The sequence below is a fragment of the Canis lupus genome, chromosome 17 (assembly GCF_011100685.1).
Source record: "Canis lupus familiaris isolate Mischka breed German Shepherd chromosome 17, alternate assembly UU_Cfam_GSD_1.0, whole genome shotgun sequence".
Taxonomy (NCBI): Eukaryota; Metazoa; Chordata; class Mammalia; order Carnivora; family Canidae; genus Canis; species Canis lupus.
In genome coordinates, this window is record NC_049238.1 from 25,535,244 (window position 1) to 25,552,448 (window position 17,205).

Below are 17,205 nucleotides of genomic sequence, written 5' to 3' on the forward strand. Positions count from 1 at the left end.
GTTCCAGTTGTTCAGCTTTACTGTGGGCTCTTTTAGTTGGTTCCTGTGTCACTTTGACTTTCTTCTATTATTGTGGGTGTTTTTTGTTTGTTTTGAGCACTTCCTGACTTTTCTGGGACTACAGGATGCTCTAGGCTTATACATCTCCTGCCCTCATCCTAGAATTAGCCATTTTGTCAAAGTGCCCTGGTTCCTTTTATTAGAGAATGGTATTAGAATCCAAGAGCTAGGTATGCTGAGTGCTTGTTGCTTCCGAAGTATCATTGATTCTAGACCCTCTCAGCTGGCAGAGCAAAGAATATATGTACACATGTAAGGAAAACTCAGTTCATTCTAGCTCCTGTTTTACTCCTGTGTGTCTCCTTTACTGCACATACAGAACACTTCAGACCCTTCTGGTCGTCAATGTGTGGAGGCTTTTCCCCACACCACACAATTGTGTGCAACACCAAGTACATGTCCTACAAGTTAACTCAATTCCAACACTATCCACTGGAAATAGGGTCAGATCCACAGGTTAGGGGCTTAGTCCCAAAGACTGCTTCCATCCTTCAGATGCCAATCGCAAGTGGTAGGTCCATGGGTTATCCACAACTTCTGTCTCATTAAGCTACAAATTGGAGGTTCCCATGTGTCCCTCCTCAGGTTTGATTAATTTGCTAGAGCAGCTACAGAACTCCGGGAAACACTTATATTTACCAGTTTATTAAAGGGTACAGATGAGCAGGCCAATGAAGAATTATATAGGCCAAGGTCTGGGAGATCCCAAACACAGGAGCTTCTGTCCCTATGTAGTTTGAGGTGTGCCACCCTCCCGGTATGGATTTGTCTGCCAACCTGGAAGCTCCCTTAACCCTGTGCTGTTAGGATTTTATGGAGGCTTCCTCACATAGGCATGATCAATTGCTAATTCAGTTTCTAGCCCTTCTCTATTTGGAGGATGAGGTGTGAGGATGAAAATTCCAAGCTTCTAATCATGACTTGGTCTCTCTGGAGACCAGCCCCCATTCAGGAGCCATCCAGGAGCCCACCCAAAGTCACTGCATTGGAGCAAAAGATGCTCCCCTAGTGCCCTTATCACTTAGGAACTAAAAAGGTTTCAGGCATTGTGCTAGGATCTGGGGGAAGAGACCAATATTTATTTATTTATTTATTTTCTAATATCTCACAGTATTTTTTTTCTATATGTAACCATATATATTAAGGTAAACATGAAATAAGTCCATACTGATGTGATTAACCACATGGATTATACTAGCCTCCTCTTTTTGCTGTAAATTTCTACTCCAGCAATGAGAAACCTAGCTCCCACCATCTGCCATTCACTTACTTAATCATTCCAGTGGAAATGTATATAGCAGTATCAAAATTGTTAACCTGTACCCGAATGGAATATAACTTTATCAATATAGCGCTTATGTACAGTTTTGTTTTGTTTTGTTTTTTTGCCTTTAGTTTTACAGACCACTCGTTCCCAAAGTTATTTAGGGCACCATCTTTTTCCCTTATAAGCTCCCTGTGAGCTTATTTCACAATTTGTAATACTGTTAGAATGTTTTGCATTCTTCATTCCATCCTCCAGTTTCCCAGACCTCCTAAATGATTTTTTATTTGATTTAATTTTTTAGTAATCTATACCATATGTGGGGCTCAAACTCACAACCCTGAAATCAAGTCACATGCTCTTCCCACTGAGCCAGCCAAGTGCCCTCTAAATGATTGTTTATTTTGCGTATATTAAGGCTCACTCTTTGCACTATAAAGTTCTATGGGTTTCAACCATGCATGGTGTCATGTATGCGCAATTACAACATCATGCAGAATAACGGAACTGTCCTAAAAAAAATCCCCTGCGCTGACCAGCTCAGCCCTTCCTCCCATCCTCCTGAGCTCCTGACGATCACTGAACTTTTTTTAAATTGAAGTATAGCTGACATTAGTTACAGATGTACAACATAGTGATTTGATGACTACATACATTATGCAATGCTCATCATGATGAGAGTAGTTGCCATTTGTTACCTATTATTGACTATATTCCCTATGCTGTACTTTTCATCCCCATGACTTACTTATTTTATAACTAGAAATTTGTTCCTCTAAATCCCCTTCATATATTTCACCTGTCCTCCAATCTTTCTTGCCTCTGGTAACCACCAGTTCTCTGTATTCATGACTGTGTTTCTATTTTTTTGTTGTCTGTTCATTTATTTTTTAGATTTAGATCATATGGTATTTGTCTTTCTTGGACTTATTTCGGTTAGCATAATAACTACCCTGTAAGTCCATCCATAGTGTTTCAAATGGCAAGATTTCATTCCTTTTTATGGTTGAATAATATTCCACTGTGTATATACAACACATCTTTATTCATTCATCCAGCAGTGGACACTTAGGTTGCTTTCATATCTTGGCTATTGTAAATAATGCTGCAATAGACATAGAGGTGCATGTATCTTTCCAAATTAGTATTTTTGTTTTCTTTGGGTAAATACCCACAGTCACTGAACTTTATACTCTTGCAAGAGTTTTGCCTTTTCCAAAATGTCATGTAATTGGATTCATACATTATGTAGCCTTTTCAGACTTGCATCTTTCATTTAGCAATATGTATTTAAGTTTCCTCTATGGCTTTTAATGGCTTCATAGCTCATTTCTTTTTACCACTGAATAAGATACTATTATTTATAGCTGTACTACAGTTTGTTTATCCATTCACCTATTGAAGGACATCTCAATTGCTTCCAGTTTTTGGTGATAAGGAATAAAGCTACTACAAATACTCGTGCCTGTTTCCATTTTGACTAATCATTTATGTCACTCTTTCCTTGATTAGTCTTACTTGACTTTTTTAAAGCTCTACACAAGGCTTGAATTCACTACCCCAAGGGCAACAGTCACATTTTCTACCCACTGAGCCAGCCAACGCCCTAGTCTTGCTTGACTTTTATCTACTTTATTACTTTTTAGAGAACCACCTTCAAGTTTTATTACTCTTTTTAGTGTATTTTTATTTTCCATTTCATTGACTTATTTTCTTAGGTATACTATTCTTGGAGCTGATGTTTCTAGCTTCTTACATTAGAAACATTAATTTTCAGTCATCTCTAATATAAATGTTTAAGGCTATGAGAATTTTTATTCAAGCCCTGCTTTTGCTGCCTGCCACAAGTTTTGGTACATAGTGTTTTCTTACCATTCAGTTCTAAATATTTTTGTTTAAATTTGTCGCTATGAATTTGTAGCATACATATCTGCCAAATTGTGTGGTGTTCCCCAGTATCCTGAGTATGGGTACAGGAAATGTGGAAATTTAAGGATAACCCAGGCTTAGAATTTTGTCTGGAAAGTACACCCCAACCACTGAATCTAATTTCACACCTCACGTCCACATTTCATTTTATCCCTCCATCTATCTCATTAAGTAGGCTTTCTTTAATTAGAGAATCTCTCATTACACTCTTTCTTCATTTCACTCTTGCGTCTATCACACATGTCCATCATTAAATGTCGATACCTAAATTGGCTTATGATACTGGGGACCGTGGGAGTGTCATAGGGGACTATAAGAGATGGAAATGGGAGAGGGGAAGGTGATTTACAGACAGCTGGAGCCTGAATTGGCAGAAAAGGCTAAGCATCCCTTTGAGAGTATGGAAGTGCCAATATTATCTTTAATCTGCTGCTCAGAACTATCACAGTTATCCTTCACAATTACCCACAAGCACTCAGTATACTTGCTATATCGGTAATTATACTGGGGCCTTCTTGAAATTGACAAGTGACTGTTCTCCTCATCCAAGTCACTTGAGGGAAAGGAACCACTGCAGGAGGCAAGGTGACACAAATCCAGAGACACATGGGAGGAGAGTGAGCCAGAAGCGACCATGGAAACAAGCCCTGGATCTAGGCTGACATCCTGGGCAGGATATGGATTAGGGTAGTGTTTTTTCTAAGCTGCAGGGTATCCTTTCCTTTAGAGGAACATGAAATAAATGTAATGGGTTGCAATCAGCATCTGTTTTAAGTGAAATAGGAGGGAAAGAATAGAAAATAACATTGTGTCCCAGCATAAGATAATTACTTTCTGTGAGATTTTCTAATGTGTATGTATTAGATCATGAGATAAAATGTATTTATAACTGAGGGTCATAGTAAAAAAAAGTTGAAAACATTCTGGACAAGAGGCTTAAAGCAGAAGTCTAAGTTACATATGAGAGTGCAGAAGAAAGAACATATGGAAATGTGACCAAGGAGGAGATATTTGAATTAGGTCTCTTTTTTTTTAAGATTTTATTTATTTATTCATGAGAGACAGAGAGAGAGACAGAGACACAGGCAGAGGGAGAAGCAGGCTCCACGCAGGGAGCCCAATGTGGGACTCGATCCCGGGACTCCAGGATCACACCCCGGGCTGAAGGCAGATGCTCAACCGCTGAAACACCCAGGCGTCCCTGAGTTAGCTCTTAAAAGGATTAAAGGGAACTCTAAAGGAAGTGCATGTACAAAGGCATTTTTGGGAAGCAGCAAGAAATCCATGAGCAAGGGACCTCCTGTAGGTAGGGAGGCATGGCAGAAGAGGAAGGTAAGTGGAGGCTCCATTGTGAACCTTACATCTCTGCTTCTTTATAAAACATGGATAACGTTATCTTTTATTAGGGATGTCGTGATAATTCCACAAATTCTTCTTCAAAAATACTTTGAGAATAAAGTAGTACTATTTAGTTGTTCCTTTGTAATTTTTTTTACTTGCATTTGGGGGTACATTGTTAACAGCTAAATTTCCAAGAATCACCTGACTTCTACACTTATTTTTCTCATTTACATTTGGAGGCTCTAAGGCACTTGGGCAACTCAAGTCCAATGGCAGATTACTCCCTAGCTCAGTTCTTTTCTCACTAAATATGCCATCTCCTTCTCTGGTCTCATTGGCCAGCCTGAGAAGTGAGCAAATCAGCCAGCTACCTACTTAAGGATTTGAAAGATGCTAAAAGGCCTCGATCTAAAAATGCCTCCCCAACATATGATTCTAATTCTATGCACTCTCCAGTGGTCTCCTTGAAAAGACACATCCTTTCCAACTTGTCTAAAGTATGAAGTTACCCAACAGGGATTATTTATTAGCTAATTACTTAGCCTGGTCACAGAAGCCACCTCCAATATCACCCAGAATAGAGGAGGGACCTGTAAGAATGACACCCAGAATCATATGACTTGATGGGTTAAGGGAGTGGGTAGAGGAGATGGAGGTGGAGTTAGGAATTAAGAGGAAAAAGATCCAGAACTTGAAGCACCATTAGGGAAGGCAAAAACCCTTGAGGAGCCTTAGGACTTAGAGCTTTAGGACTTTTCTCTTATGCATCCCTAAGAGAAAAGATTTTAAAAAGAGTAGATGGGGATTTAGTTTTTAATGGGTACAGAGTTTTAGTCAAGGAAGATGAAAACGTTCTGGAGATGAATGGTGATGGTGGTTGTGCAAGAATGTGAATGCACTTAATACCACAGAACTGTATACTTAAAAATGGTTAGAATTATAAGTTTCACAATATGTATACTACAAATATATCCTAGACAATCTGTGAGGGAAATGAAGTCAAAACTATTTTCACCAGTCCTTAAGTATATTATTAGTCAGCCTTCCAAATGGTGCCAATGATCTTCATCTCCTAGTATACACTCCCTTATATTGTCTACCCTGCCCCCACTTCCTGCCACAGTGGATAGGGCTGACCTGGGTAACCCAATAGGATAAAGCAGAAATGACTCCCCAAGGCTAGATCATAAAAGACATTGCAGCTTCCAAATGGTTCCCTCTTAGATCTCTTGCTCTGAGGGAAGTGAGCTACCATATTGTGAGGACACTCAAGCAGCCTATGGAAAGGTCCAGGGATGAGAAACAGAAGCCTTCAGCCAAGAGCTAGCATTAACCCGCCAACCCACTGAGGAGCCACCTTGAAAGCAGATTCTCCAGCAGCCACATCCTACATCTGTACTTCAACTTCATGACAGAGCTTAAGCCAGAACTACCCAGCTCCCACATTCCTCACCCACAGAAATTGTAAGATAATATTTATAGTTATTTTAAGCCACCATTTTGGGGGGTAATCTGTTGGACAGAAATTGATAACTAATACAGAGTGCATGAAGACCCTCCATCAACTGCCTGAGGCTGATGAGATCTTTAATCATTTATATATCTCTATTCTGGGATTATTTCACAGTTGCTTTAAAAATATTCAGTGATCCCATTTAGATAAAGTTGTACTTAGCTTTACATGTTTTGAACACCCAACAGATATTCCTTAAAAATATTTCCAAAAAAAAAAAAATTCCCCCAAGTTGGAGAGGCATTGCTGAATCTCATTTTTTATTTATTTTTTATTTTTTTAAAAAATTTTATTTATTTATTCATGAGAGACACTCAGAGAGAGAGAGAGAGAGAAACGCAGAGACACAGGCAGAGGGAGAAGCAGGCTCCATGCAGGGAACCCAATATGGGACTCCATCCTGGGTCTCCAGGATCACGCCCTGGACTGAAGGCGGCGCTAAACCTCTGAGCCAACCGGGCTGCCCTGAATCTCATTTTTTAAAAGATGTATTTATTTGAGAGAGAGAGAGAGAGCACGACCAGAGGGAAGAGGCAGAGGGAGAGGGAGAACCAAGCTTCCCTCAGATCAGGGAGTCTGATGCAGGGCTCGGCTCAGTCCCAGGACCCCAGGATCATGACCTGCGCCAAAGGCAGATGGTTAGTCAACTGAGACACCCCAGCACCCTGCATTGCTGAATTTCAGACAGTTAAGGCTAGCAAGAGCAATTCCTAACATAATACACCTTGTCAGGTAATGGAAAAGTTTTTCCTTTAATACTATAGATCCAAAGCTTAGAAAACTGAAGATGGGCCAGTATTTTAAGTCATTTTACTCCTTAGAGTGTGTGAACTCTCCTTAAATATATTTGTATAAAAAAGTGAAGGTGGGGCCCCTGACTGGCTCAGGTGGTAGAGCATGTGATTCTTGATCTCAGGGTTGTGAGCTCAAGCCCCACATTGGGTGTAGAGATTACTTAAAAATAAAATATTTAGAAAATATAGAGAGGAGGTATATAAATAAACACAATTTTTAAAAGCAACTTAAGAGCTTTGTTAGGGCTAACTCCTTTTGCCTTGGCTGTGTGTATGTGTGTGTGTGTGTGTGTGTATGTGTGTGTGTGTGTGTGTGTGTGTACCTACCTAGAATCTAATCTTGGCATCTTGAGTTTCCAGTTTTTCAGCCCAACCTTGACAAACTGGAGCAGGAGGCCTCCACTTTCCAACAGCCTGGTCAGGCTAACTCATATGTCACCACCAGGGCAGCATCAGCACAGTTAGCTGTTCCAGGATGTGCAGCCTATCAACATGAAGAATCAGAGAGCAGTTCAGAAATTGAATCCATCTCGAAACTGATGAAGGATTAAGGGGTGTGGAAGAAGGAATGGTCTTTTTCTCTGCAGCCCACTCATCATGGGATGAGAATCTACTTGTGTTTTGGTCAGTATTTTTATGGAAAGTATTAAAGAATATTCAGTGACATACAAATAGTATGCAGAATAGTATAATGAAACTATATTACTAATAAGCCAACTTTCAACAAACATCAGATCACAGACAAGCTTGCTTCATCCTCACCTAATTCTTTTCCTTCTGAATTATTTTAAAGCAAATCTCAGTATCAGTTTTAAAAAAACATAATATCGCTATCACATTTTAAAACCATATCACTAACTCCTTTTTTTTGTATCACTAACTCCTTAAGCAGATTTGTCTTTAATATCAATTACTCTCATCACTAGCTCTCTAGAAGTAGGCAACAGGTGGGAACCTCAGGTGCAATGGGCATATGACTCAAAGCCATTGGCCTGTTCTTCTTATGGGTGGTTTAAGAAATGTCCTTAAAGGACATCTGGTAAGGCACACGTGGTCCAGAAACATCACATCTCAGATGTGAGAAAAATAGAAAACAAATAGCAATGTTTTTCTGACTATCCAGCACCCATATTCAAGTATCCAACTTTGGCTACATTGTCATTCTTACTCAGTTTGTGTAGAGCTTCATTTCATAATTTTCCAGGTTATTTTCAGATAAGTCAAGAATGCTCAGTTTGGCCAAATTGTGAAGATTCTGAGCTGGACAAAAACTTCAATCCAAAATAAAAAGCCTTTTAGGGAACTACATATGGATTTTTAAATATCTTTAGAAGAATGCTAAGGCTTTATCTTCTTTGTTGATAATATACAAACCATTATTTGACCTGCTTAATTAAATTATTTATTCCCAAAGTTATCTGGCTACATTTAACCCTGAGCTCCCATGGCTGTGACTAAATGGACAGATATTTCAGTCCTAAGTTCTGACTAATAAACTTCAGTTCACATAAAACCTAATGCAGCATAAAATATAGTTATGTCATTATAGGAAAGTCACTCCATTTCTCCAAGCCTCCGTGTCTTCATCTTTAGAATGAGGAAGTTGCAGTAGATAAAATGTGAGATTGCTTCCAATTCTAAAATGCCCTTATCATGCAGGAGAAACAAAGGAACAACAAAAATAACAAAAAGCAGATGTGATGAGCAACTTTTTGTTGACTTCAGCTTAGATGATTTTGGTAATGTCATAGTTGTGATGTTGATAATAAAAACTTAGAAAGTAAAAAAAACACACAGGTGAGAAAAATAGAAAACCGCAAAATGGCAGATGAAAATCTATTTATATCAATAATTACATTAAATGTAAATGGACTAAACATTGATCAAAAGGCAGAAATAAGACTGGATTTCTTTTTTCAAAAAGCAAGACTCAACTCCATGCTATCTGCAAGAGATGTAATTTCTTGACAAAGACACAAATATGTATGAGGTAAAATATGGAAAAGTAGTTTACATGTAAGCATTAATCATAGAATACTATCAGTCTAGCTAACAACTGCTTAGTTCTTTTCTTCACTTTAGATACATATCATGGTTGCTTAATCTAGTTGAAGTTTTTCCTATCAAAGAAGGAAGTGGCTCAATGGTTGAGCATCATCTGCCTTTGGCTCAGGGCATGATCCCGGGGTCCCAAGATTGAGTCCCACATCAGGGTCCATGCAGGAAGCCTGCTTCTCTATCTGCCTATGTCTCTGCCTCTCTCTCTATGTCTCATGAATAAATGAAGTTTTTCTATCAAACTGATAAGAAAAATCTCCACTTAAAGAAGTCAAGTTTTTCATGGATATGAACTTTTGTTATAATATTTGCTAATTTTTTCTATTTAAAAAAATCTTTTGGGCAGCCCGGGTGGCGCAGCGGTTTAGCACCGCCTGCAGCCCAGGGCGTGATCCTGGAGACCCGGGATCAAGTCCCACCTCAGGATCCCTGCATGGAGCCTGCTTCTCCCTCTGCCTGTGTCTCTGCCTCTCTTTCTCTCCCTGCATCTCTATGAATAAATAAATAAAATCTTAAAAAAAAAAATCTTTTTTTTTTTTTAAACTTTTATTTATTTATGATAGTCACAGAGAGAGAGAGAAAGAGGCAGAGACACAGGCAGAGGGAGAAGCAGGCTCCATGCACTGCAAGCCAGACGTGGGATTCGATCTTGGATCCCCAGGATCGCGCCCTGGGCCAAAGGCAGGCGCCAAACCGCTGCGCCACCCAGGGATCCCTTTTTTTTTTTTTTTTTAAGTAAGCTCTACACCCAACAAGAGGCTTGAACTCATGACCCCAAGATGAAGAGTCACATGCTCTACTGATTGAGCCAGGCAGTTGCTGTAGCTATTATTATTTTTAATCAATCATATGAACCCTTGTCTTAGAGGAAAAGAACTTCTGGGGTTTGGTGCTTTAACATTAAAAAAAAAAAAAAAAAAAAAAAGGAACTTCTCTCAAAAAGTGTACAGCTGCCATTTTTAGTTCTAAATCTGTCACTCCCCAGGGTCAGGTAAAGAAGGAGTGTACTTATCATTGTTTTCCTAGTAGAGGCTAGACAACCTCTTCTGATCATGGGTTTCTCTAGCTTTTGGTTTATATTAGTATACAAATGATTTCCTTATTAGTCTTTACAGATTCCTAGCAGTTTTATATTCTGTTTTAAGAGGGCTAGACCATCTTTTCCTTAAAATATAAATTTAAAAATATGAATTGAACATATCCAGTTTACCTAGATATATGGAGGGGTTTCTCAGTACTTGGTATGTATACCCTCTGGGAACTCAAAAGACTCAACTCTTATGTTAATGGAGTTAACATTAATTCCATCTTAACAGGGCAATTGGTAAGAACTGGACAGCCTGAGAACATTTAAGGAAATTCTCTCTCTGCTTCTCAATCATTTATTTATCCAGTCATCCAAATATTTATTAGGCAGTTATTATGTAACAGAACATGTGCCAAGTTTCAATTACCTATATCTTGTTTACTTTCTCTTCACCATCTCTTAAAATTATAATAACTTCAGTTATTCTGAAATTTTCTCCTAATTCTCCATTTTTAATAAATTTTTATTTAAGTCATGGAGAAGATCATTAAAAACAGGCTAAGTACTACCTGGACATCTTTATTATCTTTTCCAGTTTCCCTGAAAATTAAATATTCATTTGAGAGACTTAGCATGCATTAGCATGAAAGTATCACATGTTCTCTTACACTGTTCTCATTCAGTTAATGCAGGCAACAGTTATCTAGGGTTTTCACGGTGTTTGCTGACAGGCAGCAGGAAACTGATTGGATTTCTTCAAGGTTACAGGGTTCAGCTGACAGACTTTACTATGTAATCCATTCCCTTCCCGATATCAGACAAGTGGGTCATATGAAGTAAACTCATCTTCTTCAGGTTTGTCAGACTTTCCGCTGCAAAAAGTTGGAAAGGAAATACCTTAAGACATGAAGTTAATTAGAATTAAACATAGATTACTAGACTGAAAGGAAGGTAAAGAGCAATTGCACAGAGATCTTGCCATGCTCTTTCTGTAGAGACCTTGAGTTATAAAAAGCCAAAGAGAGCTATTCTTTCAACTCACTATCCAATCTCCTGGACCATACAAAGGTCACCTATGTGAAGGTCATTCTTTCAGCAGCATGGAAACACAGGAATGCTTTGTTTTTGTTTTTTTGGCCAGAGATGGGTGTATTCTTTAGCTAAAAACATGTTCTCCAAATATAGCAGAAATGGACTAGAAAATAATAACAGAAAGTTAACAAGGAAATCTCCAAACACTCGGATATTTAACAATAGACTTCTAAAGAAGCATGCATCAAGGAAAACTAGAGAATGTTTTGAGAAATATAGAAATGAAAATATATCAAAATCTGAAACTAACACAGTGCTTAGAGAAAGTTGAATCTATGGTTTAAAATTTTCCAAAAAAGAAATCTGCAGACACAGATGATTTAACCTGCAAATGCTACCAAACATTCATAGAAGAAATAACACCATTTCTATAAAATCACTTCCAGAGGGACGCCTGGGTGGCTCAGCGATTAAGCGTCTGCCTTCAGCTCAGGACGTACGTGATCCTGGAGTCCCGAGATCAGGTTCCGCATTGGGCTCCCTGCATGGAGCCTGCTTCTCCCTCTGTCTGTGTCTCTGCCTCTCTCTGTGTGTCTCTCATGAATAAATAAATAAAATCTTAAAAAAAAAATCACTTCCAGAAAGTAGAAGTGGAGGGAACACTTCCCAGCTCTTTAATGATGCTGTCATTAAATGATACAAAACCTAGACCAAAAACATAAAGCAAAAGAAAACTTCAGACCAATATATCACTCAGGAACATAGAAGCAAAACTTCTCAACAAAATATTACTGAGGATTCCAGCCATATATAAGAAGAATGTTCTACTACCACCAAGTGGGCTTCCTACAGGGAATGCAGAGCTGTTTCAATATTTGACTATCAATCCATATAATTCAACATATTAACAGTCTAAGAAGAAAAGCTGCATGATCAGTTATATTGAGGCTAGAAAAACATTTGACGTCATCTGACATCCATCCATAATAGGAATTCACAACAACCTAGAATAGAATGGAACTTCCTCAACCTGATAAAAGTCATCTACAAAAAAACTACTTTTGACATCATACTTAGTGGTGAAAGTCTGAATGCTTTGTTCCTCATATCAGGAACAAGGGAGGATTTTTCTTTCACCCCTCCTATTCAACATTGTACTGCAAGTCATAATCAGTGCAATAAAGGAAGAAAATAAAATAAATACAAATTGGAAGGGAAGAAATAAACCTGTTCTTGGAGGTGACATGAAGTGAGTTCAGCAAAGGTGTAGAGTATAAGATCAACTGACAAAAATCAATTGCAATTCTATATAGTAGCAATAAATAATGGCAACCAATTTTTTAAAATTCTATTTACAATGAAAAAGTTAGGTGTAAATCTGATAAGACATATACAGGATCAACATGATGAAAACTACAAAATGATGATAAAAGAAATTTTAAAAACCTAATTGAAAGAGAAACCAAAAAAAGAAAAAAAGAGAGAGAAACCATGCTCATGGATTGAAAGATTCAACCAAATAAATATGTTGATTCTCCCTAAATTGGTCTATAGATTTCATGTAATTCCAATCAAGATCCCAGGAAGAATTTTTTTTTTTAATTTTTTTTCCAGGAAGAATTTTTGATAAAATACACAAGGTGAAAGACAAGGGAACTAGAATATAAAAAACAATTTTGAAAAAGAATAAAGGAGAAACAACATTACTCAATTTTATGACTTACTGAAATCTACAGTCACTAAGGATGTTGCCAAATGATGAATCAATAAGAGAAGAGAGTCCAGAAATACACCCACATAATTACACTCAAATGATTTTGGACAAAAGTACAAAGGCAATTCAAACATGAAAGAATAGTCATTTCAATAAAAATAGGACAACTGGATATCCACATGCAAGAAAAATGAACCTTGGTCTAACCATCATAATTTATTTAAATGTTAAATAGATCATAAATCTAAATGTAAAATGTAAAACTTTAAGAAGAAAATGTAGGAGAAAATCTTTGTGACCTAGGGTTAGGCAAAAATTTCTTAGAAATCACACCAAAAGCATGATTTTACAAGCAAATATGGACTGCAACTAAATCTAAAATTTTTGTTCTATGAAAGATACCATTAAGAGAATGAAAAGACTAGCTACAGATTGGGAGAAAATATTTTCAAATCACTTATCTGACAAAGGACCTATATCCAAAATATATAAAGAACACTCAAAATTCAACATGAAGAAGATAAATTACCCAGTTAAAAAATGGGTGAGAACTTAGACACTTTGCCAAAGAGGTATGTAGTTGGCAAACAAGCCTATGAAAACTTTTTTCACCATTTACCAGCTAAGTATGATGAAATAACACTGCACCCAGAATTCCAGTTGCTCCACATCCTCATCAGCACTTGGTGTTACCTGTTTTTTTGTTTTTTGTTTTTTTGTTTGTTTTTGTTTTTATTGTAGAGCAGTTAGAGAATGACAAAATTTTAAAAACCCACAAAGGAGGGCTACCTGGGTGGCTCAGCGGTTTAGCGCCTGCCTTCAGCCCAAGGCGAGATCCTGGAGACCCAGGATTGAGTCCCACATCGGGCTCCCTGCATTGAGCCTGCTTCTCCCTCTGCCTGTGTCTCTGCCCCCCCTCTGTCTCTGTGTGTGTCTCTCATTAATAAATAAATAAAATCTTAAAAAAAAACCCACAAAGGATATTAAGTCTTTGTGAGAATGCAGAGCAGCTAAACCTCTCATACATTGCTATTAGAAATGTAAAATGATACATACTGGAAAATAGCTTGGAAGTTTCTTGAAAAGTTAAACAAGCACTTATCAAATGGCTTAACAATCCCACTCCTAGGTATTTACTTAAGTGAATTGAAAACTTATTTTCAGGGATGCCTGGGTAGCTTAGTCAGTTAAGTGTCCAACTCCTGATTTCAGGTCAGGACATGATCTCAGGGTGGTGAGATTGAGCCTCATGTGGGGCTCTGTGCTGGGGTGAAGCCTGCCTAAGATTCTCTGTCTCTCTCTCTCCCTCCCCATCCTGATCTCTCTCTCTCTCTCTAAAAAAGGAAAACTTCTTTTCTTTTTTTTTAAATATTTTATTTAAATTCAATTTGCCAACATATAGTATAACATCCAGTGAGGAAAATTTATTTTCATACAAAAACCTTCATATGAACATTTATAGAAACTCTATTTATAATCACACAAGCTGGAAATAACCTACATGTCTTTCAGAGGTGATAAGATAAACTGTGGCACATCTATACAACACACCCCTATTCAGCAAAGAAAGGGACAAACTAGGAAGGTTCTGAAGAGACATGGAGGGCAGAAATAGAAACCAACCTTGGGTAGAAATGACAGGGCACTGGATTTTAGCTATAAGAATGATTACAAACTCAAATGTCAACAAGGTCCAGGAAGATAATATTATTACAAGAGGTAGAACAGGTGGGTGCTGTGCCCACATGGAGATGGTGTGTCTTGTCCACAAAGTATAAGAGCATCTCAGGAAGCTCAAGCTGATTGTTACCAAGTGGAGATGGGCATGCAGTTGCCAGACTTACACTTTTCAATAGAAATGAGTGTCCTGTATTTTCACACTGCAATCTCCCAATCGCAAAATGCTGCCAACTCCAGGGAGAAGAATCATGAAGGGGATGGGAAAGGGAAGAAGATTTCATTGTTTATAATTTGGATCATGTGAGAATATATTACTCAAAAAATAAATTATAAAAATTAAGAACAAAATATTGACAAACATTCAAAAGAAAATTCCACACAATATGTAGGCCAAACTCAGCACATGGGCAACCAGTTTGCAAGATCAGTGCAAAGGAATAGCCATCAAGAGGAGCTGGTGAGCTTCCTGACGCAGAAGGTAGCTAATGGAGTCCCAGGGACCATGCAGAATCTTATGGAAGGGGTTCTTTCATTGAGAAGGTGGCAAAAATTATCTGTGCAAAAGATTCTAGATTTTTTTAATGATACGAAATTTCCTCCACAGGATGACAAGTGAGGCAGAGCCTGATGGGAAATCAATTGTGAATGAAAAGTAATCATAGATTACAGTCAAGTAGAGCAAAGCTCCTGCGGCCCATAGCTTCACACCACAACAGCCCCTGTTCCAGACAACAGGGCTGATCTACACAGAGAAGTTGGTCTACACAGGTAAGGCAGACATTCACCTTTAAGACTATTTTGAATTTGGGGAAAAATCCCCCTTATTCAGAAAGATTGGCCCCACATGTATGAGTCTGAGATCTGAAATTTCTTTGTGTTACACAAAATCTGTTACCAAAATCTTCTTTCAAAATGAACGATACTTGAGGGTAGGGTGGGGCTGGGTATGTTCTGCAGTTTCCTGGGTGAGAACCCAGTAACACAATAGCTACCAGCTCCCGCAGGTGATTAGTTTACAGGCTGGATTTCCTCCCAGACCTGAAGCGGGGAGAGGTGTCATTTGGCAGAGAAGCAGTGGGAGATGGAGATGCTAAGAAGGGGGATAGGTCAATGAAGACAAGCTTAACCTACCATACACACACACACACACACACACACACACGCACACGCACACGCACCCCATATAAACTATAGTGCCATTCAGTCAGACTGAGTAGCTTCCGCTCGGGAATCCTTCCTAGTGCCTCCCAGTATGACAGCTTCCCTGTCACAGACCTCTCTCTCAGTCCTCCTACCTCCCTTCCAAGTCCTGACACCTGGTTGAAAGTATTAGAAAATCTAAAGCAAAAAAAAAAAAAAAAAAAAGAAAGAAAGAAAGAAAGAAAAAATCTAAAGCAAAACTATATGATACCTCATATTTCCATGGTGCCCCTGGGCTTGATTATAGCTTAAACTGCTGATGTCTCTAATCCCCTGCAGTCGTGGAGTCTGTAGGTCTTGAAAACTCAGGGTGGTTAGGTTTGTCACCAGTGTGATATATATACTGCTCATCTTCTATGGTGAGGGGACTGGCTTCCACAAGAGAATGAAGGTTCTCACAGGTGCTGAGAACCGAACCTTCTGGCCACACCACCCTGTCTTGTAATGCACAATCTGAGGCTTGTAGCAGGGCTGAATATCTTTCCCAGATATTTCATCTTTTCCTGAAGTCCTGGAGTGCGACCTCCAGAGTCTTGAATTCCTGCCTCCAGCTGAAGAACAAAGACACAGCCCTGCTGGGAATGTGGGTTTCTGAGGTCTCTTCCTGAGTCCTGCTCATGTCTTCTGTAGTCTTGTCCCGTGAGGCCCTAGCTTCTCCTCAGAAGTCAAGTTAAATCAAGTCCAGAGCACTTGCACAATTAGTTAAGTGTTCAAACAAGTCAAATAAGTAATCAGGAATGTTCTCTGAGTTGATATATAAGCTTTTAGCACAAAGGAAATTTTCAAATTCTTTGCTCAGATGTGATTCAGATATACTCCCATGGAATAAATTAATGCCACATTCTGTAAAGGAATTGATGTTGATGGCTTTCAGAGTTTCTTGCACAGGAGTGTTTTTCACATTTTGCATAGATTCTTACCTCCAGAGAGGCTTCTTCGTGTTGGAGAGCCCCAGGAAGCTACTATGTGGATACACTGCTGCAGGGTGTTTCAAAACAGTCCTGGTGGCTTCAGTAGATGATCCACCCTCATATAAGAGCAGGATACTATACTTGATGTAATGTCTGAAATGAAAGCCATTTTCTTTTTTTTTTTTTTTTTTTTGAAAGCCATTTTCTGTAAGTGACTTTCCCACGTGGTCACCTCCTGTGGCTCTTGAGACTTTAGTGAATTGCTGAGTCTGCATCTTGCTGTGATAGTTCCCTGTGTCAGATTTCCCCTTTGATGATGCAGGGTCTCTGAAGAGTGTCTAGCGGGGATCCCTGGGTGGCTTAGCGGCCTGCCTTTGGCCCCAGGGTGTGATCCTGGGGTCCCCGGATCAAGTCCCACATCGGGCTCCCGGCATGGAGCCTGCTTCTCCCTCTGCCTGTGTCTCTGCTTCTCTCTCTCTCTCTCTCTCTCTCTCTCTGTCTATCATGAATAAATAAATAAATCTTTTTTAAAAATTCATTGAAGAGTGTCTAGCAGACCATTCAGACCAGCTGCTCCAATATGTGATGGTGAGGGTCCTTCCTCCAAAGAACAGGTTCTGTGAAGGTGCCTTTCAAATTAAAAATAATGTCAGTATCTTCACCCAGGGGAAAAAAGTTCGGA

The 17,205-nt window shown here is 38.8% G+C and overlaps 1 protein-coding gene across 1 annotated transcript in view; it reads right to left on the reverse strand.

The window, feature by feature from the left end:
- NLRC4 (NLR family CARD domain containing 4) overlaps positions 1 to 17,205 on the reverse strand; it is a 28,394-nt gene that overhangs the window by 9,712 nt on the left and 1,477 nt on the right. The window contains 5 exon segments of the mRNA XM_038562400.1: positions 7,236 to 7,339; positions 7,341 to 7,415; positions 8,098 to 8,161; positions 10,684 to 10,769; positions 10,771 to 10,858. Of these exon segments, the coding sequence (XP_038418328.1) occupies positions 7,236 to 7,339; positions 7,341 to 7,415; positions 8,098 to 8,161; positions 10,684 to 10,769; positions 10,771 to 10,858 (417 nt within the window).